The 25,694-nt window shown below is 44.7% G+C and overlaps 1 protein-coding gene across 1 annotated transcript in view; it reads left to right on the top strand.

Moving 5' to 3' along the window:
- The window catches only part of KIAA0408 (KIAA0408 ortholog), a 67,935-nt gene extending 48,065 nt beyond the window's left edge, over nucleotides 1-19,870 (top strand). Inside the window, 2 exon segments of the mRNA XM_029596809.1 lie at nucleotides 1,507-2,830; nucleotides 19,128-19,870. Coding sequence (XP_029452669.1) covers nucleotides 1,507-2,830; nucleotides 19,128-19,301 — 1,498 coding nt within the window. The 3' untranslated portion in view covers nucleotides 19,302-19,870.
- The last annotated feature ends 5,824 nt before the right edge of the window (nucleotides 19,871-25,694 follow it).

The following is a 25,694-nucleotide window of genomic DNA, read 5'->3' as shown; positions in this document are numbered from 1 at the left end:
AAATATCGCAGCGGAGAGAGAGACATGCTGTCTACATACCACTGTAAGAGAGTACACATGCAACCCGGGGAGAGTTTGGGGGGTGCTTTTACATACACATTCAGAGGAATTAACTGCAAATTAGATATGACTGATGAATGTCTATCATTTGAATCAATCAAAGGTACCAACAAGAGGAGTTGATATGTACAATGCAGCAGAGACCGTATTCCGCGCTAGCAGACCCTCATTTCTATTGACTCCTCCCACTTGCATACTCAATGTAGAGTTTGCATATGTATTTGTGTTGCAATAAGGCACTAACATGACTTGAAGAATGACCCTGTTAGGGTCCTATTAGCTGTGCTAGCACAATAATACATACTGTAAAAATCATTTATCATGCATTAAACATTATCATGGAAATAATGTGCAGAATGTGAAAATGTTGTGCCTTATTTCCTGGTCCAGAACATGATGCAGTGCAGGTATGCTAATTTACCATCACAAGCAAATGCTAATTGAATAACACAGCCTGTGATAAACTTTGCAAGCAGCGTTATTCAGTGAAAGTTGCTCATGAGGTATACTTAGCATTCCCTCGGGAGCAACAGAATGTTAATGTACATTCCAATGCTCCTAGGCTCAGAAGTTAAAGGGCCGCACAGCAGCAGAAAAGCTGCCCCACCATAGTGTTACCAAAATCCCTAAAAATCTAGTTGGACCTCTTCTCCTGAATGCCCCCCATTCCTCCTGGACTACCCCTACCCCCAAAGTGTACTTGAATTCCGAGTGGTCTAGAGGGAGCACAAGCAGCTCCCATTTACTCCAGCCCTGTTGGTTCCATTTTTCAAAATGGTGTCGTCTGAGGGGCAAAGAGCACCTGGGGTCAGTCATCCCTATTCCCAACTGACCCCAGTCATTGCCAGCTGACCTCAGTGAGTGAAGGGTGAAGGCGCATCTAGGGTCACCTTACTTAGATGTCTAAATCTATTCCAGGCAATACAAAAGTAATCCTGAATCTGTTCTGCATTATCTGTGTCCCAGGATCAAACCCTTTCTCTTTACCTCAGTAGCCAATAAAGCACCACGCACTCCCCCACGCAGAGCAGGCATAGCCCTCCCATCCATCAAAACCCGATTTTTGGATTACCCCAGCCTTACATCCCCGCCCCCGTAATCCTTAAATTTTCAAAGACCCTGCACTCCTTTTTTATTGTGTTTGCAGGCAGCAGTTCCACTCTGGGCTGATGATGTCCCTGCCTCTGTCTCCCTGTTTCTAACACATGAAAAGTCCCACAAGCACAATTAATGCAGAGCAATTTAACCTGGTTATGATATTTTAATTGTTAAAACAGGTACGTCAAGACAACTTCAAACGTATTCTTGAAATTTTGACAAGGTTTTACTGTTTGCTTCCACTCTACGCAGTTGTGCATTGCATTACAAGCTACATATTTGCAAGCTTCTTACACTAGTAGTCATGCCTTTTTCTAAGATTGTATGTCTGTGTTTTTTTGTGGGCAGAACAAAGTCATATCCAGTTTTGGGAGGATCGGAAGAAACCCAGTTTTCATCTCTTAGACCCAGGATGAACCATGTGCCTGTTATGGAGTCACAGGTTCCCATGAAAATTTCTCAAGTGCAGGAATATAATAACAGGAAGAACTCGATGGTCACCACCAGGAGTGGTGCTAATGACAAAACAAGTGTAGAAGATAGGCCTCCCTTATTGAAAAGTGAAGTTCCACCAGTTCCTCCAAGGAGTACATCTTGGCACATGACAAGCTCATTTTCCTTATCTCCACAAGCTTATAATGCACTAGTACAGAATCTGAGTTTTAGCTGTGAAACTCAAGAATGTGGCACTCAGCAACAGCACAACAGTCTGCATGAAAATGAAGAGTTCTCTTTGGATGATGCCACAGCAATGGTTACTGCATCTCTTGCAGTGAAAAAGGATTCTGACTCAGAACGTAATGCAAGTTTTTGCCACAACAAATGGACATGTGAGCTGGCCAAGTATGGAGAAAGTCCTAAAACTGGATCTTCCATGTTGTCTGTCCAGAAAAGCCCTGAAGATGCAAATGTAATAGCACCTGACATGGTATCCCAGAGCCACTGCCCTGAACACCACAATGGCCTACATTGTACTGATGGCTTATGTGGTAGGCTTTGGAATGATAGCTTGGGGAATTCTGGATACATGCTTGAGCAAACCCAGAGGAATGGAATATTAGCAGCAAAGACTGATGAGTTTAATCGTATTGTGTTTAAGACAAATAAAGTCAACACTATTTCAAAAGACAGTCCAATACCATTAACCACATCTGGAAGTCAAAACCACCTTCGCAGTTCTTTGTGTGGTAGCTCAACTAATGTAGAGGACCCTAGTAACGTCTGTAGAGTTTCAAGCCCTGGTCTTTCAGCATGTGAGGATCTTGAGTCCAGTAGCCCTAACAAGACCATAGAACTTTCCAAGCAGAAGAAGCAAATGAATGGATTTCATAGCACTAGTGGCTATCACCATATGCTTCACGAACACAACTGGAAGCCAAGCAATTTATCTGGTCGCCCGCGATCAGCTGATTCAAGGTCAAACTATGGGGTTGTGGAAAAGCTCTTGAGGAACTATGAGAGATCAACGGTGACTTCTTTCTGCAGCTCTAAGTGCTGCAAAGACGAGCAGATAAGGGAGGGCTCCAGATTCACAGACGGCAACTCTGACCTCTTAAGCCAGTATTTAGACATGCTTCAGATAGAGCAGGTGGCACCTGAATATCAGAGGAATTCAGTCATGTCTGTCGATCGGAAAGTCAAGCAGGAGCCAGAAAAACAGATGTTACCAGAGGTAAGTTATGATAAAAGCCCTTGTTTTACATGACAGATACATTTAAAATACAAATGATTAAAAAAAATGGAGCAATCTGAAGCAAAAAATATTCAAAGCACATCTCAGGTAATTGAAAAATGTTTTGTTTTTTTTCTACATCATATTGTAAGCTTGTAAGGAAATGAGAAGGACAGTAACAGCTTCAGGCAGTTCTTCCCACAAATGTCCTGGGGACCCCACAGTCATTGAGTCTGCAGTATAGACACATTTCATCTCATGCATATTCATTAAGGATATTCTGAGCACCCAACTGGCTGTGGGATCCCCACAGAAAGAATTATCAACATGCCCTGTCAGGATAAATATAAAAATTGTTTTTGGTTTGTTTTTTTTTACATCTTCCTTTATTGTTTTCTTAATAGATGTTTAGCATAAAGGACCCTTCATAAGGAATCCAGTATTTTATTATTATTATATTTATTTTGTTCTTTTTCTAAAACACTTGTTCCAAAAGTGCTAGTACAGAAGATGAGAAGCCGTCAAAAGTAAATGAAAAATTTAATTAAAATGAAGCCATAAATATTCATTAAACTGCCAAAAGTGAAAAACCATCTTGTGAGTGATCCACTTCTCTTAAAGCCAGACTGTACCTTTTGGTGCCCAAACCTCGCTGGCCTTAAAGAGCTAACTTCAGCTGATTAATCAAATCCTTTTTTCCCTAGCACAGCTCCTTGATTGTAGCTGCACCAGTGAATTAACTGTGCATTATGGGCCAGATTTTCAAAGGGGTACTCGCGAAAGATACGTGCGTACCCCCCGAAAACCTGGCCCAAACTCCCCTTGCACGCGCCGAGCCTATGTTGAGTAGGCTCGGCGGTGCGCGCAAGCCCCGGGACGCGCGAAAGTCCCGGGGCTTTCCTGGGGGGGGTGTTCCGGGGTTTGTGTCGGGGGGCGTGTCGCAGCCAGCGTGTCATCGGGGGCGTTCTGGGGGCATGGCCGTGGCCTCCGGACTAGCCCCCGAACTGGACCCTGACACGCCGGCGGCCGGCCTAACGCGCGCAAGTTACGCCTGTTTCAAGCAGGCGTAACTTGTACCACAAAGGTAGGGGGGGTTTAGATAGGGCCGGGGAGGGGGGGGGTGTTAGGAAGGGGAAGGTGGGGGGAGGCCGAAGGAAAGTTCCCTCCGAGGTCGCTCCGATTTCAGAGTGGCCAGGGAGGGAACGGAGGCAGGCTGTGCGGCTCAGGCTGCCGATTTTGGGCAGCCTTGTGCGCGCCGACCCCGGATTTTAATGGATACGCACAGCTACGAGCGTATCTATTGAAATTGCGCGAACAAAAGTACACATGTGCGCAAATTTATAAAATCTACCCCTATCTGTTTAAGGTAACAGATCATTGTGGCATGCACCAGTAGAGTTGTTTGTGCTGGTGGGAAGTTATTTATATTCTGCTTTTGGGCACTTCAGAGCAGATTATATTCAGGTACTATAGGTATTTCCCTATTCCTACATAGTTTACAATCTAATTTTGTACCTGAGGCAACAGAGAGTAAAGTGACTTGCACAAGGTCACAAGGGATTTGAACCATTGTTTCCGTGGGACACAGCCCTCTGCTCTAACCACTAGGCTACTCCTCGAAATATCATTGCACTTTTTTTCACTTTGAATCCATTAAGATTGTGGGAGATTGTTGGCACTGCAGTGATCGTTCTTTCTGGGTTTATGTTTATTTTAGAGGAGAGCAATGTGCAGAAGTGTCAATTTACAATAATGCAGTGAAAAAAGGGATTTCTTTAGTCCAGGCAGGACAGAGCGCAGGGATCATTTTTCTACAAAGTGTACCGCTCATGTAAGCGCTCATATATTGATGTCTATTTACCTGCTGATCTAGCACAGGAATGGTGAACTCCGGTCCTTGAATTCTACAAAAAAAATGGGCCTGCTTTTCAAGATTTCCACAATGAATATTCATGGAATATGTTTTCTTGCATTTATTTATTTATTTATTTCATCCAAGAGCCGTGTTATTTTGTGCAACTTGGCTATCTTGAAACCAGACTCGCACCTAGAGCCACTAAGCCACAATGTTTATTCGCGGGTGGGGGGGGGGAGTGTCTCACTATTGTTGGGGGGGGGGGTCGCTGCAACAGTGGGGCCCTTCCCCCAGAAAAACATTGTGGCTCTATGGCACGTACTTTTGTCTCGCGGCCAAACACCGGAGGAAACAAAGAACACAGCCAGCGGTCCTTTAGATGCGATGGCGGCCCCAAATTCAAGGGACCGCCAGTGCCTTAAAGGGCTAGCCATTTAAAAAGAAATAGTTGAGCGGGGCTCAGGGCTGACCCCCAGCTCAGGCCCCAACCCCCAAAAAGTGAAAAAAAATAGATTTTGTGCCCTGTGCGGTGCCGCCCCCCCCCCCCCCCATCCCACTCTTCAATATGCAGCATGACCCCCCCTCCTCCTTCCCAATGAAAATAGTGCAGTGAAGGGCCCACCTCCTCCCAACCACAATAGTAAAGTAACCTCGGGGGTATAGTGCTCCCCTCCCCCTCCCCCTCCAGAAGTATTAAATAAGTCATTGGGGCTTAGTGGGTCGTCCCTCCCCCCCCCCCCAATTTACTACCCCTGACCCCCCCTCCCACACTCCCCACAAACCTTTTGAATAAGCTCCCGCAGTGGGGCCCAATCTGCAATTCTGTGGCTTAGATCCAATCCCCAGACCTTGCCCTTATCACATGATAGTGGCAAGGTCACATCAATGGCACCAACCGGGCCAGGTGCATGGGGGCGCTGTGGGGAGCTTGTTCAACTTTTAGAGGCTTGGAGGATGTGAGAGGGGGTAAGGGGGGGAGGAGGCACAATACCCCCAACAAGCTCACTTCACTACTGGGGCGGGGACCATTCACTGCACTAGATTCGGTGGGAAGGGACATGCATATTAATGAGTGGGTTGTGGGGAGCCATCGCCACACGTGGCACAAAATCTATTTTTTGGGGGGTCAGGGCCACTTTGAATAGCAGCCCCATGTTGAGCCAGGAGTAAACACTGACCCCCCTCAACTTTTTCTTTTTTTTCCGTGGCAAATTTTGTTTTAGGGTTTACATGCCCCTTTAAATGTAACGAGGGAGCCTCGGGATCCGCATTAGGGTCCTGGGGCTCCCGTGTTACATTTACTAACCTCCCTGGAGTTGTTATTTTATCAAGGCTGACCACTTTCTTAGTTGGCCGCAATCAAATATTTACATCAAATTGCCCAGTAATGATCTTCTTTACATGCATTTTCATTATTCATGCATGCAAATCACATGCAAATCAGGTCATTATAATAGGGGGGGACCTAAGCAGGGCCATGCAAATTATCACGTATATTGCCGATATCACCGCAATAATGCTCTATCATGTGATGTACAGCTTATATTGCATAATGTACGCTATTTAACATGCATTAGAGCACTACCGTGGCTTAATGGATCACCCAGCCTGTTTGTAGCACTCAAAGTTCAGAGCTCACCATCCCTGATTTAGTGTTTTAAAAAGTCATCAGCTTGTAATGATATTATGGTAGCCTAGTAGCTACAGTACAGATCTGGGACTTGGGAGACCTGAGATAATGTCTTTCTTCTACCACTGACTTTGCTAATAACCTTGGTTAAGTCACTTTATCACCTGGTGCCTTAGGCACTCTCTTTGATCCTCAGCTTATTTTCTGAGGCTGTCTTTGTGGGTAGTGCATTACAACAGAATATTTTATAGAGTAACTTTTAAATTATTTTCCATTTTTTCAGTCCTTTTGTGCTCTATTTATCAATGACTTTAGTTGGCAGAGAGAAAGCCAATTTTCTTATGGGTGATTATCAAAAATACATTGGAAAATACATTGTCCAATGGTAGCCACTTTCCATCCATTCTACTTAGGATTTATACCCTGAATTTGTTGCATAACTAATGTGTATGTACAGTTCAATTCAAATAACATGATCAGTGAAGACTGTAAGATATTTAACAGTAACAGTAGACAACATTAATACAAAGGGTGACATCTTTGGGCAGCAAAAAGGCTTTTGTGTGATTCATAAAATCTAAAATGATGAAAAATAGCAACTAATTCATGTTTTTGTGCATAGTGGGGGTGCAGTCACTTTCCTCAGCAGCACGAGATGCCAGTTGTCCTGTCACACCCTGACTGCTTTAATGTACAATTGCAGCACTGGAATAAGGAAAGATCAGAGCCAGATGTACCAAGGCTTTTGGTGCCTGGGGGCAAACGTAGCATATTTGATTCAAGAGAATGAGTAGGGTCTATGAAAGGGCACAGCAAGCCACTAGCTGCTGTTCTGCATCTTCGCTGTACATTATCTGCTGCAATTGGCATGGGGCTCCAGTTTAGAAAAAGATTTTGGTTCAGCTAGTTTCAGTGCATTACTCTCTGAACAGGTAGACCTCTCCATAGCCCTGGACAACCTGTTTGTAGAGACATTGCTCTGTAATGTACTACAGTCAGATGGCTGACTTTAGGGAAAAACCTGCTTTGCTGATCTTACGTAGGTGTGATCACTCTGCATAATTTTCATTTTATACTGGTTATCAAACTACTTTTGCTGCCTCCTGCTCTGACCGTTCCTGTCATTTGTTTTTAGGTTCCACCTGGCTCCATCTCATAAGGAACAGGCTAATCCAGTCCTTGTTTTATCCTGCTGCATTACAGGGACTTCTAGTTCTATTTCTCCCATTGATTTACCAAGGTCAGTCAGAAAAACAAGTCCCTGCATTCAGTTGGATGATAACCAGGATTGGATTAGCCTGTTCCTTATAACAGTTTTTCCCAATTATTCTACCATGGCATGCTGGTGTGCCATCAGACCTGATCAGGTATGCCACGGAAAAGTCATCACTGCCTGATGCTCAGATCATGGGAACTGTTCTCAGCACCTCACAGCAATAAGAGGCTATTAAACTTTTGGAGGAACTGCTTTGTGAGAACATGTGTAATCGTGCATGCTTCAGTAGTTAAAGGGGTACAGTACTTATCAAAATGTGTTTTTAAAGGTGTCCCGCCCACTTCAGAGCTAAGCCCTGCCCATTGGTCCCACTTCCCAGCCAATCAGTGTTCACTTCCAGTCCAAACTCTGCCCCTTTCACCACCTTTAGCTCCGCCCCTTTGTTGACATCCATCTTAGTCCCACCTACACAATGCCCTTTTTGTATGACATCTGGACACGCCTCTGCCTACCCCTTATGGACGATGCAGACTGGAACTGGAAATACATTTTTCAAGATGGCGGCGAGTGCCTGGAGACAGGAAATGATGGACATCCAAAATGGTAGCCATTGCAGAAGGGCTGCAAATGATGTCACAGTGGCACCCGTGCAGTAAAACTAAAGCAAAGGGTGTTTGACTCGTGATTCTGTGACCCATTCCTCAGGCAGTCATCTTGGAATGACATCACAGGCCATGACTTCACCCAAGCATGCCCAGATGTTTTCTTTCCAAGGATAAAGCATGGAGGTCAGCCATGTTCGAGGGAATATCATCATCAGAGCATGCTCAGTAAGTAGCTGGGGTTTGAAAGGGTAGTTGATATTAGTCATTAAAAGAAAAAGAAAATCCTTCTGCTTTCTTTTGCCATAAACCATACATTTTTGTGCTATAGTTTTTTTGTTTTTACCATGTCCGTCTCTTCCCCTGAACTCAGTGCTCCATGAGAAAAAAAGTTTCTAAAAAAAAAGCTGTAAGCTCATCTCAGCAGAGAATTTCAGCCCCCCTTGTTGTTTTATAGCAGCGCACAGATATGCGCTTTGGGGTAGATTTTCAAACCGCACGATTTGGCCTACTTTTGCTGGCGCATCAGGCGCAAGCAAAAGTACGCTGGATTTTAGTAGATATGCGCGGAGCCGCGCGTATCCGCTAAAATCCGGGATCGGCGCGCGCAAGGCTATGGATTCTGTATAGCCGGCGCGCGCCGAGCCACGCAGCCTACCTCCGTTCCCTCCGAGGCCGCTCCGAAATCGGAGCGGCCTCGGAGGGAACTTTCTTTTGCCCTCCCCTCACCTTCCCCTCCCTTCCCCTACCTAACCCACCCGCCCGGCCCTGTCTAAACCCCATCCTTACCTTTGTGGGGGATTTACGCCTCCCTCCGGGAGGCGTAAATCCCCGCGCGCCAGCGGGCCGCTAGCGCACCAGGACGCAACCTGGGGGCGGGTATGGAGGGCGCGGCCACGCCCCCGGACCGCCCCGGGCCGTAACCACGCCCCCGGACCCGCCCCAAAACACTGCCGACACGCCCCCTAAATGCCGCGACGACCGGGCCCGCCCCCGACACGCCCCCCTCGGAGAACCCTGGGACTTACGCGAGTCCCGGGGTCTGCGCGCACCGGTGAGCCTATGTAAAATAGGCTCACCGGCGCGCAGGGCCCTGCTCGCCTAAATCCGCCCGGATTTGGGCGGATTTAGGCGAGCAGGGCTCTTAAAATCCGCCCCTTTGGGTTTTACTACTCCCTCCCCACCTACTCACTGCAGTTAGCACAGACAGTAGACCCCCAGGCTCTTTTCAGTGCAACATACAAAGATATCAGAGAACACTTTAATAAATCAAAAAGGGTGGCTAGTTCTCAGAAAAATAATTTGAAAGTAGCATTCGTTTTTCTTTTATTTTAAAGAGGAAAACCTCCTGGATTGTGACTTCTCAGGAAGTCCTAAATAGGAAGCTTCGTTTTAATAAACATTCCAGGCATATTTATCTTTGTTGTTCTGAGCAGGAATTGTTCGATTTTGCCCTTCTCACGGAAAGATGCCTTCTGGGGACTTGTAGTTTTTCAACACACCTCTTATTTATTTATTTATTTGTTTGTTTGTTTGTTTGTTTGTTTGTTTAAAAGTTTTTAGATTCCGCACAGTGAGGTAGGGGTCTATTCGTCTAGGTGGTTTACAAGATAAAACATACACAACATTGTTACTTACATCAATTAAAACACAATACATTACATTACAGTACTAAGTTGTGCTAGCAGAATTGGAGTTCATAGAACATAGTTCGTTAATATAGATTTTTATGCATGTGTGAAGAGGTGAGTTTTTAGTAATTTTTTGAATTCTCTATGGTTTGCTGTTAATCTTATATGATCTGGGAGAGAGTTCCATAATGTCAGACCAGCTACTGAGAGAGCGCGTTTTCGGGTTAATGCTAGGCTGACAGATCTTACTGAAGGAATTTCCAAAGTACATTTGTCTAATGAGCGGAGCAGTCTACCCCCAGAGAATCATTTGTTTTCCAGCCTGTAGCCAGCACAGCAATAGTTTTATAAGATAGACCCAGAGATGCAGCCTTACAAGTTGGTACTCAATCACCTTTATGTCTCAATACAGAGAGCCAAAGAAAAAACTGAAACGTGATAAGATAGTAGCACCACCGGCCATAATTAGAATGGGAAAAAATATGCGAGTGCATTGCGATTTAACTTACAGTATGAAACAGCACTGAACTGTCTAACCATGTTTTAACTCAGTTTTAGTTTTTCAATTTTTTTATTTCTTAAAAAAATTAATATTTTATGTATGTTTGGGAAAAAAGGAAGGATGCAGAATCTTAGTTTGCCTACAATATAGTTTTTCCCATAAATATCCTATTAAAAAAAAAATTCTAATTATTATTACAACTACATTATTTGATGCAATTGGCTGATATGTAAATATTTCTTTGTTCTATTTCTCCCCCCTTCCAGATCCTAGTTAATTTCCCCTGTTTTATTGTAACTTTCTCACATCCTTAGCTCTGTAACTCCTTCGCAACACTTTTATTTCCCCACACCCTCACTGTTTCCCCTGCCTCCTGCCCCCCCCCCTCACCTCCCCCCACCCACCTCCACCACCTTCCTTCCTCTAAGCAGCTTCCTCTTTCTGTTACCAACTCACCATCCTCACCGTTACCCCACAGCTCACTTCTACAGTTTCCCCCCCTCCCCCCCCCCACTTATTACACCCTTTCCCCCCGCCTCTTGTACAATTACTCATAATGCTCGCCATATCTCGTGTACAGCACCCCTCCCTCCCTCCACCACCCTACCCTCTTCCCCCCCCCCCCTTTTATTGCCCCTGCTTCCCCTGTCACCCTCTGCCTCCCCAGCCCCTCCTCCTCCCCCTCCCCCCCACGCCTCACCTTCCACCTCCCGCCCCCCGCACCACCTCCCCCTGTAATTAATTAATTTTGTCTAACTTTGTATAATATTATCTAATTCTTGTCTAATATGGTTTATCATATATAATCGCGTTTTAACTGTGATGCATGTTGGCACCACAGTAAAGTTAACCTTCCTTTTAACTATTTATCTTTCCTCCACCTATCATTGTAATTTCCTTTCTCAGTTACATGTAAACCGACATGATGTTTTTTACGAATGCTGGTATATAAAAGTTATAAAATAAATAAATAATAATAAATAATTGTTTTACTGTATTTGAAGTTTGAATTGGGAATATTGTTTACTTTGTTACTCTCTGCCTTACACACATTGTTAATTGTAAACCGGGTTGATGTGATGCTAGTCATGAAACTCGGTATAACAAAAATAATAAATAAATAAATAAATAAATAAATAAATATTATCATTATCACTCAAGAAACTGCATTTTTTTCCCGTAGTTGGGGTGCAGTTCCATCTCTGACTTCTGGATAGAGAAAAGCAGGTGGTACCATGGGAGCTGTGGGGTTGCCTTGGTGACCTACCTATTACTCCTTGCTGCATGAGGTCACAATCCTGGGGCAGGGCCGGTGCTAACATTTTTTGCTGCCCTGTGTGAAAAATTACTGGGCCCATCAAATAAAGCCCAGCTCTGACCTGCAGTCTGTATTTTTAAAAACTGACACATATACACCCCCACCCATGGATAGGGAAGGATATGAGGTACCCTAGGCAAATCTTACAGCGTGGCACACATGCCACTTCCCCACACATACACACCCATACCGTTTACACACACACAAATTATGCATTTATAACAAATTTTACATGAAAAAGAGCATTCAAATGAACAGTCTTCTGAGGCAATAATAAGACAACATGCATATTATATTTACATGCACTCCTGTGGTGCAAACCAGAAAACTCTGCAAAAAGACACTTGGAACTCCTGTGGAATCAGATGTTTTGTAATATGTATTGGGTGTGAGCTTGGCTCTCAGAAAGCCATGAATAAACAGACCAATTCAATATAGTAAGCCTCCCATACAAAAACAGCCCTAACAAATGTATCTATGGAAAGGCAACACCTCACATATTACACCAGGCCCTAGAACACCAATAAAACTCTTATTAGGAAACCAGGATGCTATAGATCCCTACACAGAAATTACATCAGCAAAATAGCTCACCTAAATATCTGATCTCGGTCACAAATGCCGAAAACAGACAGACCCTCACCAAATATAGAATAAAGAGATCAGAAACTATAAACAGAAATGTGCTGAGAAGAACTGAACTAGAATACACAACAAGCCAGCCTCTAAATGCAGAGCAACAATGGAAAAACAGAAACATTACCATTCTTCATAAAACATTAAATAATAAAATCAAGAAATATAAAACAATCATAATAGTAAAATCATATTCATAAAAAGAATATTTCCAACCAGTTAATGAATATAATATCCAAAATTTCCCAAATACCAATAAAATATTTCAAAACATCTGATGAATAAAAAATCCAATAATTAAAAAATGTTTTATGCCCCCCAAAAAAAATAAATATTTCAAAAGAGTAGAATCCTCAAATTATATCCAATAATTAGAATTAACAAGGATTAAAAATTCTTCTGCTCGCCCTACTGATTTCCAGTCACCCTGAGATTATCATGAATTTTTATCTTCTCTCTCACACACATGCACAATAACACATTCATTCTCTCATACACTCCCTTTCTCTATAACATACAGAGGCTCCCTCTCCCTCACAGATACATTTTGTATGTGTGTAATTTCTGCCTTTCAAGTTACATTGTAAACCGGTATGATGTATGCATACTAATACCGGTATATAAAAGTTTTTAAATAAATAAAATGTGTCTGTGTAAGTGTGCCTGTGAGAGCCTATATGTGACACAAAGGCTCTCACAAGCACACAAGCTCTCACACAGGCACATTCACAGACACACAGGCTATCACACACACACACACACACGGCACCGGCCATCCATTGCTCCTACCATGTGACAGGGGCCGGCCAATGGCACCAATAGGCCCTGTCACATGGTAAGGGCAAAGGGCTACCAGCGCCATTTTGTTTACTGGCAGCTGTTGGCCTGAGAGCGGGAGATCGCTCCCGGGACCCCCGCTTTGACCACCAGGGACTTTAGGCAAGTTTTTGGGGGGTCGGGAGGGAGGGGGATTGTAATTAATTAAATCTGAAGGGTTGGAGTGTTTTGTTTTTTCAGTTCGGGACAGCTGAAAAAAAATTGGCCTGAACCGTGGGAAATGAAATTTCCCGCTGCAGGCTGATAGCGAAGGCCAAACCAAAAGGTTGGGCCGAATCACATCTCTATCAGACACACATACAGATTTTTAGATTGCAGAAACTTTATTGGTACATACACATTGACACCCACAAAGACACATACTCTTTCTTAGACACAAAAACACACCCACACACAGAATGTGTGTGTGTGTGTGTGTGTGTGTGAATATCAGAGAGAAAGATACCTACACACACACTCTCTCACACAGACAAAGTGTGTATGGGTGTGTGTTTCTCGCTCACTTACTGTGACACAGAGCACATGCACTCCTACATGCTACTATTGTACTGGCTTACCCTCTTCCTTCCTGTGCCTGTAGCTTGCCTCCATTTCTCCGCAATCCTCCCACCACTCTAGTGCATACCCATTGACTGCAGGCTACACAGTTTGCTGCTTTTATGGTTCCCAGGCTGTGCTCTGCTTACTGACTCCAGGGGAGGGGGGACCAGAAGTGATCCACACTGTTCCCTGGGCTTATAAAAAGAGAAAATTAAGCCGTGGCCGAGACTGGGAAGAGCCACTAACCCAAAGCAGTACAGCTCCAGATGGAATCCTGTTTTCTCTTATGGAGTTAGTGCAGCCACGGCTGGTACAAGGGTATTAGGTATCATAGGTGAACCTTACAGCCTTCCACATACTCCTAGCCCCACCCTTCCCACAAATCATTTAAAAATATGCATTTATAGTAACAGATTTTACATGAAAAATAATATTGTGTGTTTTAAGGTAAAAATATTACGTATAATATATGTATTAATTACATGCACCTCTGTGGTACCAAGCAGAAAACTCTGCAAAAAAAAACACACTTGCAGTAATATGTAATTGGGACTATTGTAAAGCATGTTGACCGTCAGAAAGCTTTAAGTAAACTGAACTACAATATAGTAAACTTCCCATACAAAAACAGCACTGTCAGCACTCAAAAAATAGCAACCCTATCTATGAAATGACTACAAATATTATACCAGGCCATAAAACACCAATACACCTAATATTAAGAGAGCAGAACAAGCCAAGCTGAGAGCCTGACAGAAACTACACGTTAGCAGAATACCTCACCTCAGTCACCCATGCAGAACACAGACACACTCTCACCAAATACAAAATAAAGAGAAAATATAACTAGAAACATGCAGACAAAAACTAAATTGGAAACTGTAACAAGACAGACTCCGTATGCAGTGCAACAATGGAAAAACAATCACCATTCCTCATTAAACATCAAATAATAAAATCAAGATATATAAACCATCAATCATAATAGTAAAACTATATTCATAAAAAGAATAAATATTTAAAAGCAGCTGATGAATAGTACACCCAGTGATTAAAAATATAACATTGTTTTCTTAAATTTTCCAAACATCAATAAAATATTTCAAAATAGCAGACACATCAAATAACACCCAATAATTAAAACTAAAGCTAAAAAAAAATCTCTAAGCAGACTCCCGAAAAACGAGATTAGCTTTTTTGACCACAATTATGTGCATGCCATGCCGCTGAAAGGAAACCTCTGATTCTCACAGCCCCTAAAGCAGCCCGTGACCAGGCGAAACTCAGCCTGAGTCGTGCAATAATTTGTTTAATTTTGGAGTTTTATCTGTAATTTCAATAAAAGAATCCTTGCAACTAAGGTGACTGATCATCCCCCTTTTTCGTCTGCCATCTAAGGGGGTCATTTATCAAAGGCTTATCGCACGCGGTCTTTTCGCATGCGATCTCATGCAAATTAGGGGGGAGGGGCGGGGAGGAGTCTGCGGTATCTTTGCTGCCGGCGATAATGTTGCTAACATTATCGTTGGTAGTAGCACGCTGAATAGCACGACCTTTCACGATGGTGCTATTTGGTGCAAAAGCCGACAGCCGGCACACCGCCGTGGTGCGAAGGCTGCGGGCTTTCGCAAGCCTGCCCCCCACCCCCCACCGTTTTCGCAGGATTCATCATTCTGCAAAGAATGATGAATCCTGGCCTAACTGTATTATTATGCAGTGCAACAACGGAAAAGCAGAAACATCATCATTCCTCATAAAACATTAAGCAATAAAGTCAAGAAATGCAAAACATCATTCATAATATTAAAACCATACTAATAAAAAGAATAAATATTTCAAGCAGGTAACAGTAATTAAAATGACTCATTTTTAAAAAAATATTTCCCAAATTCCAAATATTTCAAACAGCAGACACATGAAATTTAAAAAAGTAGGATTAAAAATCTCCAACATTCCATACCTAGGATCTTTTGATTTCCAGTCACCCATAGATTGTTGTGGATTGGGGAAGGGGGCTTCACAATCTTTATCCTCTCTCTCCCCCCACACAAACATGCTGTCTCATACACAGGCTCTGTCTCACTCACATATATGCTGTCACATACACAGGGTCTCTTGCTCTTACACACCCACGCAGACTCTCTCCTTTTCACATACACACAGACTCTCACAGACACATGCAAGCTTTCTTGCTCTCTCATGCATACACAGTCTCTCAGACATACGCAGGCTCTGTCACTCTCATATAGATGCAGGCTCTGACACACCCATGTTCGCTCACTCTCTCATGCACACATGCAGGCTTTCACACACTACCATATGCAGGCTGACTCATACATACAGTGCATGCGCTGTCTCTCACTCACACACACAAGCATACACACCGACAGCTTTCAGGCCTCCCCCTTTCTTCTGGGCCTTGTCTTTACTGCTGTTGAATGGCAGCGCTGCTCCTCACTGCCCGAAGGGTGGTAGAAGCAAGCCACTGATACACAAATGCTACTTTAAAATTATTTTTCTGAAAAATAGCTACACTTCTTGTTTTATTAAAGTGTTCTCTGATTTCTTTGTATGTTGCACTGAAAAGAGCCTGGGGGTCTACTGTCTGTGCCTACTGCAGTGAGTAGGGGGGGGGGGGGTGGATGGAGTAGTAAAACCCAAACTTCTTTTCTCTGTGCTACAATAAAACAAGGGAGGCTGAAATTCTCTGCTGAGATGAGCTTTCAGCCAGTGAGAAGAGCTTTTTTAAAAACTAGTCTTTCCTCTTTTCTCATGGAGCACTGAGTTCAGGGGAAGAGGTGCACAAAAATGTAAGGCTTGTGGCAAAAAACTCGGGCACAAAAATGTATGGCTTGTGGCAAAAGAAAACAGATTTTATTTTTATTTTGAGTAATATCAACTACCCTTTCAAACCCCAGCTCCTTACTGAGCATGCTCTGGTGATGTCATTCCTTCGAACGTGGCTGACCTCCATGCTCTATCCTTGCAAACAAAGCATGTGAGCATTTTCAGGTGATCTTATGGCCTGTGACATCATTCCAAGATGGCTGCCTGCGGAATGGGTCACAGCATCACGATTCAAATGTGCTTTGTTTAGGTTCTAGTGCGCATGCGCTGCTCTGACATAATTTCCAGCCCTTCCACGACAGCCACCATCTTGGATGACTGTCATTTCCTGTATCCAGGCACCCACCACCATCTTGAAAAATGTATTTCTGGTCCCGGTCTACATCATCCAAAAGGGCCATGTCTGGATGTGATATCATCAAAAAGTGACATAAAAGAAACATGGTGTGGGCAGAGGCTATGATGAATGTCAACAAAAGGGGGGGGGGAGAGGGCTAAGGGGCAGGCTTGAACCAGAAGTGAACTCTGATTGGCTGGAAGGTGGGGTCAGTGGGCAGGGCTTGACCCAGAAGTGGGCACAGCATCTGACAAAATAAAATTTTGATAAGTACTGTACCCCTTAACTACTTGCCTCTTCTTCCTAGCTACAGCATGAGCCCTGGAATATGGTAATTAATGGGCAGAGAATGGATAGCCAGGCCCCATTTTGTGCAACACATGCATTGCACACAGCATATCCTCATCTTTCCCATCCTTTTTTGAGTCCTTCCAACCTCTGTCCCATTCCCAGGCTGAATGAGATGGGGAAAGCATGCACTGAGCACAGGATGACACTGACTCTGAGTGTTGGGAATAGCTCTGGCAGCTGCATGCGGCAGCCAAGGTAACCAAGTCAGCTGTCTGCACCATGCCAATTTCTCCCTTCTCCTGATAGGAGGGAGTTGGTCCAGCATGATGAGCAACCAAAATGATAAAGGGGATGGAACAGCTCCCCTATGAGGAAAGGCTGAAGAGGTTAGGGCTGTTCAGCTTGGAGAAGAGATGGCTGAGGGGGGATATGATAGAGGTCGTTAAAATCATAAAAGGTATAAAATGGGTAAATGTGAATTGGTTATTTACTCTTTCGGGTAATAGAAGGACTTGTGGGCACGCCACAAAGTTTGCAAGTAACATATTTAAGACTAATCGTAGAAAATTCTTTTTCACTCAATGCACAATTAAGCTCTGGAATTTGTTGCCAGAGGATGTGGTTAGTGCACTGTTAACCCGCGATTGGACGCGCGTTTCGACAAGCTAGCTTTACCCCTTATTCAGTAAGGGGTAATAGCACGTCGTAAATGCGTGTCCAACCTCCCCGAACCTAATAGCGCCCGCAACATGCAAATGCATGTTGATGGCCCTATTAGGTATTCCCACGCGATTCAGAAAGCAAAATGTGCAGCCAAGCCGCACATTTTACTTTCTGAAATTAGCGCCTACCCAAGGGTAGGCATTAATTTCTCCAGGCACCGGGAAAGTGCACAGAAAAGCAGTAAAAACTGTGCACCCTCCGACTTAATATCATAGCGATATTAAGTCGGAGGTCCCGAAAGTTAAAAAAAAATAAATTTGAAATCGGCCCGCGGCTTGAAAACCGGACGCTCAATTTTGCCAGCGTCCGGTTTCCAAACCCGTGGCTGTCGGTGGGTTTGAGAACCGACGCCGACAAAATTGAGCATCGGCTGTCACACCCGCTGACAGCCGCCGCTCCTGTCCAAAAAGAGGCGCTAGGGACGCGCTAGTGTTCCTAGTGCCTCTTTTTGCCGTGGGCCCTCATTTAAATACAGAATCGCGCGCACAAGAGAGTGGCCTGCGCGCGCGACTTTTACTGTGCCCGCGACTTTTACTGTATCAGCCCGACAGTTAGTGTGGCTGTGTTTAAAAAAGGATTGGATAAGTTCTTGGAAGAGAAGGTCCATTATCTGCTATTAATCAAGTTGATTTAGGGAATAGCCACCACTATTATTAGCATCAGTAGCATGGGATCTACTTAGTGTTTGGGTACTTGCCAGGTACTTGTAGCCTGGATTGGCCACTGTTGAAAAAAGGATGCTGGGCTTGATGGACCCTCGGTCGGACCCAATATGGCAACTTCTTATGTTCTGTGCTTTTTCCCCCTCTCTCTCCCTTTGTTTTAAAATTTGGAAGCGAGACTGCAGGGGCTTTCAATGTTTCCCTAGCTCTTCTTTTGGCCATATGACTCCTCTCCATGTCCATGCTGCCTGCACCATGTAGGCTGGTGTGCTGCACGTTTTTGTTAATGTGAGCGTGCCTTGGGCATGAAAAGGTTGGGAAACACTGCCTTATGACATGGAGCCAGGTGGCAATCTTATTTGTTCCCCTCTCTCTGAAATAACAAGCTCTTCATTCAGATGTATTCCCACATTTTTTGGCAGCAGAACAAAATAACTGTGACTTGCCATTTACTTGTAGGTTTCTGTGAAAAGAAAATACAGCCAAAACAAGTGTCATACTTAAGTAAAAAATAACTAAAACCATAACTCGTTATGTTCTGTAATGAAAAGAAAAAAAAGTACAGCCCAGGCCACATTTCACTCAGTGCTTCCTCCAGATGGGCAAAATAATATCAGTGGGACATCTTGCCACAAATGATATAAAAAGGTAATATTTATTTGTGTTGTAGATGTCTGTGCCACTTAAATTTGCCAGTGGCAGAGGGTTTTCTCGCCCCGCTCGACCAGCGAATCAACGCTTGCCCTCCAGATGGGCCTCCAGGTCGCCATCCGCACCGCAAGCCGCTCGAAGGACTGCGCACGGTCACTCTCGCTCCCTCCATTCTCAGCGCTCCAGGGTCTAAAGCCGAGGCTGGGTCAGAGGAAGAATCTGCCACCCCTCCCCCGCTTCTGCCGGCACCCCCATCTTAACTGGGATTTAGCAACAGATCCTGTGCCGCCACTGCTGCGGCTGCTACGAACCAATCCACGAGGTCCCTCTCGCTCTGCCTGCCCAAAGAGGCGAACGCAACTAATTCAAAAATCTGAAATTGCTCTCACGGTCTTCAGTATTTTTTTCAGATGGCAAGATATTTGTATTTCTGTACTTCTTATGTTTGTCCTCCAGCTCCTTCACTCATTTCTTTGGGTTGTCGTATTCCCTGATTTACTGATCTCTTCTAAGTAAAGATAATGTACAGTCCTGTGTATTGGAACGTCCCTGCTGAAGGCAGCGCGTACAGCTGTGTGCATGTGGAGGTGTTTGTAGGTGCATGTGTTGAGCTAGGAAGTATACCTGTATGTACCTTACTTAGGAAAGGCAAGCTGTGTGCAGCAGTAGTGCTCACGTTTAAATTACCAAGTTATATAGTATCTATTCTCTGTGTTATTAAAAAAAAAAAAGACAAAGTTTGAAAGTATACGGTACTGCCAACATATATTTTGTATATCTTTTACAAACCTACATGGCTATCTGGCGCAAAGTTGGGACTTTGTCCTTTCCCGTGACTATAGATTTGAAAGATAGGCATTGCGCAGTATATGTTATTGCAAGCAGACTCCAGGCCAGTAGATTTGTAGATTAATCTTTCACAGTATATCAGTATCATCGTTAACCCTTTGATGTTCTTTGCATTTCTCCCCATAACATGGCTAGGTGCCTTTTCTTAAATTCTTGAACAGACATTCCTCAAAACAATCGATAGTAGAATATGCATTTAAGTCATTTAGGGCTGGATTCACTCGGGCCTTTCTCCCATTCTTTGTCTATGGGGAGGAAAAAACAAAAAAACAAAACTAAGTGAATCAAGCTCTTATTTGTACTGTAGTGTGGCTTTATGTTCAGTCGTTTCATGGTCATTATTGTCCCCCAGGGGATAGGGGCAGAAGGCTAAGGGAGGCATTTTGCCCTGTTTTACTTTATAACTGTTTTGTCTGCTGTTTTTATTCTGAATAACAGGTGAGCAGGGAAGATGAACCCATGTCATTTTCAAACAGAAGCAGCAAAGTAGACGATGAACTCCTGCTATTGGCACTTGTGCTGTTTGCTTCTACACTGCAGTCTCTCTCTCTCTCTCTCCAGTGTATTAGGCAAAAGACGAGCCACCCAACGATAGTATAATTAGCCGTCAGAGGCACAGTTTGCCTGCCTTTTGGCATCGTCTTGCCTACACAGATATTGCTTCAAGAGCTGAAGGAGATATGATAGCCCTGGTGCCAGAAATCCTAGACCAGTGGCGGCATCGGGATGGTTCATGCTCGTCCGTCTCTGCCCCAGATTGTAAAGTAGACGTTTGCTTTAATTAACTCTCCGTAGAGGGACGCAGGACGCCGGTGCTTTCTAGGTGAACTTGTTGCCTTGTTTGACAATGTGTCCGATTATAACACTGGAAGGGTTTTTAAAATGTCTCTTTCATGCCCTTTAAACACCACCCTTATACATGTGCTGCAGCTGATATCTAGCACAGGCAGGAATGTAGTTTTTGTGTCTGACATTTCCAAAGAATTTTCTGGAGTCCTGAGTTACTCCGGCAGGCGCAGCAGGCACCATTATTTGGAGTTGAGATGAATTAATGTAGTTTGCTCAGATTTTCAAACGAGCAAAGGCCTCCAAAAAAACCTCTCTGGTCCCCTGCATGCACCTGCACGCTCTTTTTAGACCACCATTCGAGTTTTGTAACCCGTGGCAGCCAAGACGCGGAATTCTGTAGAAATTATGGTTAGGGACTTGATTCTAACAAATTCCTGAGCAACATTCCTGAGGATTTTGGTCACCGCATTTTTTTTTTTCCTTATGCTGTAAAAAGATATGCGGGTCAGCTCAAAGATAATGCCCTGTGGAAATTTACTTCTGCCGCGAACTGGGGCATGATCCCCCTGGCCACGCTCTCTCTATGCATGCATAGATATCCACAGCTCCCCTGCCATGACCACAATAACTATTGCGGGAAAAACTCTTTGAAACCTCCGGTTAGGTGTCTCTTGAGCAAGAAAATGTAATTTCCTCAGGAAAGGGTAAGCCTGTGAGGCAGGAATCTCGTCTGCGGCCATCAAGGTCCATTAAAGTCAGAAGACGCTCTCCTTACACATCATCAAGCTGTTCACTGCGTGTCCTAATCATTCCAAATCATCTTCTCCACTCAGCCTTTCTGTCTTCCCCTACTTCATTCCACATCCTCTAACCCCTTTCCCCTTTTATTAATAACCCCCCCTTCTCTCCTTTGGATTTTCCCCTATTTTGAAGCACAGGTGGTTTTTCTTTCTGCTCGATTCCCTTCTTTCATACGAGCCCATTGCACTTCTTTCACTCACTGAGGCCCCACAACTTCCCCTCCTGTTTTGCATCTGCCACTGAGGAAGGGACACACAAACACCATTTGCATCACTTTATTCCTCACCACCTCATGATGCTCTATCAATCCCCCCCACTTCTCCCACATTTCCCCTCCCCTTTCCCACACTTTTCTCCCTGCTTCATACCTTTCTGTTTTCCTACACTTACCCTCCGTTTTTCTCACGTTGACATCTATTGCCCCTTTATTTTTGCTTCTCCCTGTTGCCCCTCAAGAGCTACGTTGTCTCCCACCACACTCACCACCTTCCATGCGACCCTATTCTATCGTGCTGCTCTCTTTCTCCCAATACAAACCACGTTTCCTTCCCATGCACCCCATCCACCAAATGCACAAAAAGCAGACTAACAAAGATACACAGTGCCTAAACAGAGAACGCCGGTGTATAAAAGTTTCAAATAAATAAATAAATAACACCGCACATTGACGTCAAATTTGATTTAATGAATAACTCTTTTTTTTTTCAGAAGGGTTCAGCGAGAAAGAGGACGCTGCTGCTGCAGCTTTCCTCCTGCCCGGGGAATAAACTGCTTTCAGTTTCCATGCAGTAGTGCTGGAACCAGGGGGTGGGGACAAGGGTGCCATTCCCTCCTCCTCCTCCTCCCCCCCCCCCTCTGAAAAGTGGATGGAGCAGGCCCTCCCACTTTTAAAAGGAAACAAGAGTACCTGTTGAAGCCGACAGTTTTACAGTCCAACCCTCCATGCTGTCACCATCTCTCCCTGCCAGCCACCAGCATGCTCCTGCCTCATGGCTCCCAAGCACGGCGTCAGGCCCATTGGTGGCGGCGGGCAGCAAGAAGCTAGGGCAGGGTCATGGCTGGGTCTGTATACACTCGTAGCCCAGCCTGACTTCCATGCAGGTGCGGTCTGTGAGCACATGGGGGGGGGGGGGGGGGGAGGTGCTCAGTGCTGTCAGCTGCTGGGCCCGCTGCTTTGCTTCAGGAGCGATATGAGGTACAAGGGGAGAAACTAGAGGAGGCATGAGAGAAGGGGAATTGATGAGTCAGGGAAAGAGGGAGAAAGGGCACCGTGATGTCTAGGGGGGAGGGGGGGCACAGTGATGTCAGGAGTATCTCATTGCTGCTGCTGCTGCCGCCCACCAAGATCCCTCAGCCTTGGTCTTCTCTCCCTGTTTGGTAAGGTCATGGTGCCCTTGCATCCTAGGAGGATGTTGGATAAGTCTTGCTCTCCCTTTCAGGTGAGATCAGTGATACGGTGCCCTGCAAGGAGTTCTGTGGAGGCGAGATGGTAAAGTACCAGGTTCTGGACACCTGACGCGGTCAGGCTATGACTACGCTTATGCTTTGAGCACCTCCAGTTCCCAATACTCCACTCCCTCAGCCCCTTATTCTTCTCAGCAGTCTGGATTTGCACATAAAGTTGAAGGAAATGTGCAGTCACTTCCTGGAGCCAGATCTTAGTCACCTTTGAAGAAAAGTTAGGCTCTCTGGTGTGGGGAGGAGGATGGTGCGGGTCTATATTTGGAGTGGCCTCTGATAGCTGAGCAAGGGTCCAGAAATGGCATCTGAGTATTGACAATGATTGCAGCCTCCTCTGTTGGTCTACATCAGGGGTGAGCAAACTGTTTTGAGCCACAGCCCCCCTTCCAGTCAGACAATTGTTCGGGACCTCTCCAAGGGGGTCATTTATCAAAGTCCTTTATGGCATTTTCGCATGCGAAAAACTCTTTTAATGCATGTGAAAACACCTTAACACATGGTGCAATGCAAAATTGGAAAAGGGGAGGAGTTTGGGGTGGGATTTCTGGCCAAGTGAGCTGGCTTCACAATTTGCAAAGCCATATCTCACAGTTTTAACGCAGGAAATAACTACACCATTTTCATTTGCGTTAAGCTGTGCAATATGGACTCTCTACCTGGGTAACATCAAGCTAGGTTGAGAGAACATTGTACAAATTTCATCTTTGGGTGAGTTTCCTCACTACGAAGGACATCAAATCTTCACAAGAGTGTACTCACTCTGAATATCAAAGTGGCCCCTAACCCCTACACTACTACCTAAACCTCACCTCGAGTAACTAGGTGAGCCTCATATAGAGGTATAAATCTCTCTCTCTCTCCCTCTTCCCCCCCATGGTTGTTTCTGTTCAAGTTTCTGAAAGGAGTAAGCTCATTCATTCATGCACACACATGGGCACAGAGAGGCAGACAACCCACAGACAGAAGCAGATACCTCGTACCCAGACACAGACCACAGAGTGAAACAGTTATGCAGACTGATACAAGAGCCCATGCACAGATAGACACAGACACAGATATAGCATTCCTAGACAGAAAAACACAGACACACATCCACCCTCCAACATGACAGATACACAATACAGAGAGAGCGAGAGAGACCACGTCACACAGAGAGACATAGTCCACCACACAGACCAAAGCACACCAATCAGAGACACACACTCCAAACCATACCGGTAAGGCTGGAAAATGCTTCCAATAGATGCCTGCCATAATTGTTTAGGAACTGAGAAAAACTCCAAGCTATCTATTTTTGTATGTATTTTTCTTAGTTTGCTGATCTTTTTTTTAATTTTGTCATGTTTCGACTTGCATATTTAACTTTTTTACACTTTTTTGCCTTTATTTCCTCACCTCCTCTATCTATCCCCGCCCCACTTCCTCATTCTCTCTCTGGCTGCTTCACCCATTCCTCTCCCCAACCTCACCAGTTCTTTTCCCCCCAGCGGGCAACAGCTGTGATCTCTTTTCCCTGGGTGGGAACCTGGCAGCAGCAGGAGGCTCCTCCCAGGCTGAAGCCTGAGCTCTTCCTGGTTTGTGGAACCACCGCAGTGGCTGTTCTCATGTCCAGTTCTGCCGCACCCACCCCTCCTGGGCCCACCACAGCAGAAGCAGCTCCTCTCCCTGGCCTACCAAAACAGAGACATGGCAAAGCCGTGGGGTGCTTGCAAAAAATGTCACTACTTTCTGGCAACTCCCTGCCACCTAAGCTTGCAGTACCTCCATGGCACTGAAACCCAACAGCACAGCTATTTGTTTTTCTTTCCAGTGATCAGGCAGCCGGTGTGCCCTCCCTTCAGGAGTCCAAAATCGCATGTCAGCTGCAGCAGCAACAGTCTGAATCATGCAACCAACGGTATGAAGCAAAATGGGCTGGAAAACTCCAGGAGGTTCACAGCCGGCATTCCCATGATGCAAGTTGTTGTTGCAGTTGAAACATGTCAATAAGTTAAAACAGCAGACTCTTTTTTTTACATTTAATTTTTTTTTTTTTAAATTCTAATTTATTTTTACAGCCCCTGGTGACTTTCACCTGCTCATTTCTGGGCTTCCTGTTCCAGGCAGCCCCTGCTTGCCCAGGGCCTTGTGCGCTGTGAGTTTCCACGTGTGGCTTCTGGGCAGAGGGTGGAAAGGGTCCCACTTTCTCACCCTCGGAGGGTTTTCTCATAAAACCTTGCTATCCATGCAATTTTCGTTCAGTATAGCTGAAGAAGCGATAGGTCAATGGTGACAGCTTTAAAACTGGGGGGGAAAAAAAAAAACGCTGCATGTGGAAGGTGTGGCTCATCCTGCTTTTCAATATTTGCTGTATCGTCCGTGATAAAACTTGCTTAACAAAAGGAAAAAACAAAACAAACGCGAGAATCTTAATTAATATTTTCTTTGGACTGAACAAACAGATTATTTGCAGGAAGATTACATTTCATGCTAGATGGCAAGTCGTGTTAAGGTGACTGATGAGCATGCAGGTTATCAAAACAAAAACGGCCCACTCTTGGCAGCACTGCCATATAAACGCGGTGAAATGTTGCCTAATGAGGGATCAGGTACATGTGACCTGTGTTGTCCTCTGTTTTTTTCTCTATTTTTGTCTTAAGCAATAAAGCAAAAGAGAAGCTGAGCTATAGAGCCCTCCTGACAAACT

Source organism: Rhinatrema bivittatum, chromosome 3, assembly GCF_901001135.1.
Source record: "Rhinatrema bivittatum chromosome 3, aRhiBiv1.1, whole genome shotgun sequence".
NCBI classification, from domain to species: Eukaryota; Metazoa; Chordata; class Amphibia; order Gymnophiona; family Rhinatrematidae; genus Rhinatrema; species Rhinatrema bivittatum.
This window is presented reverse-complemented; position numbering and strand designations above follow the sequence as displayed.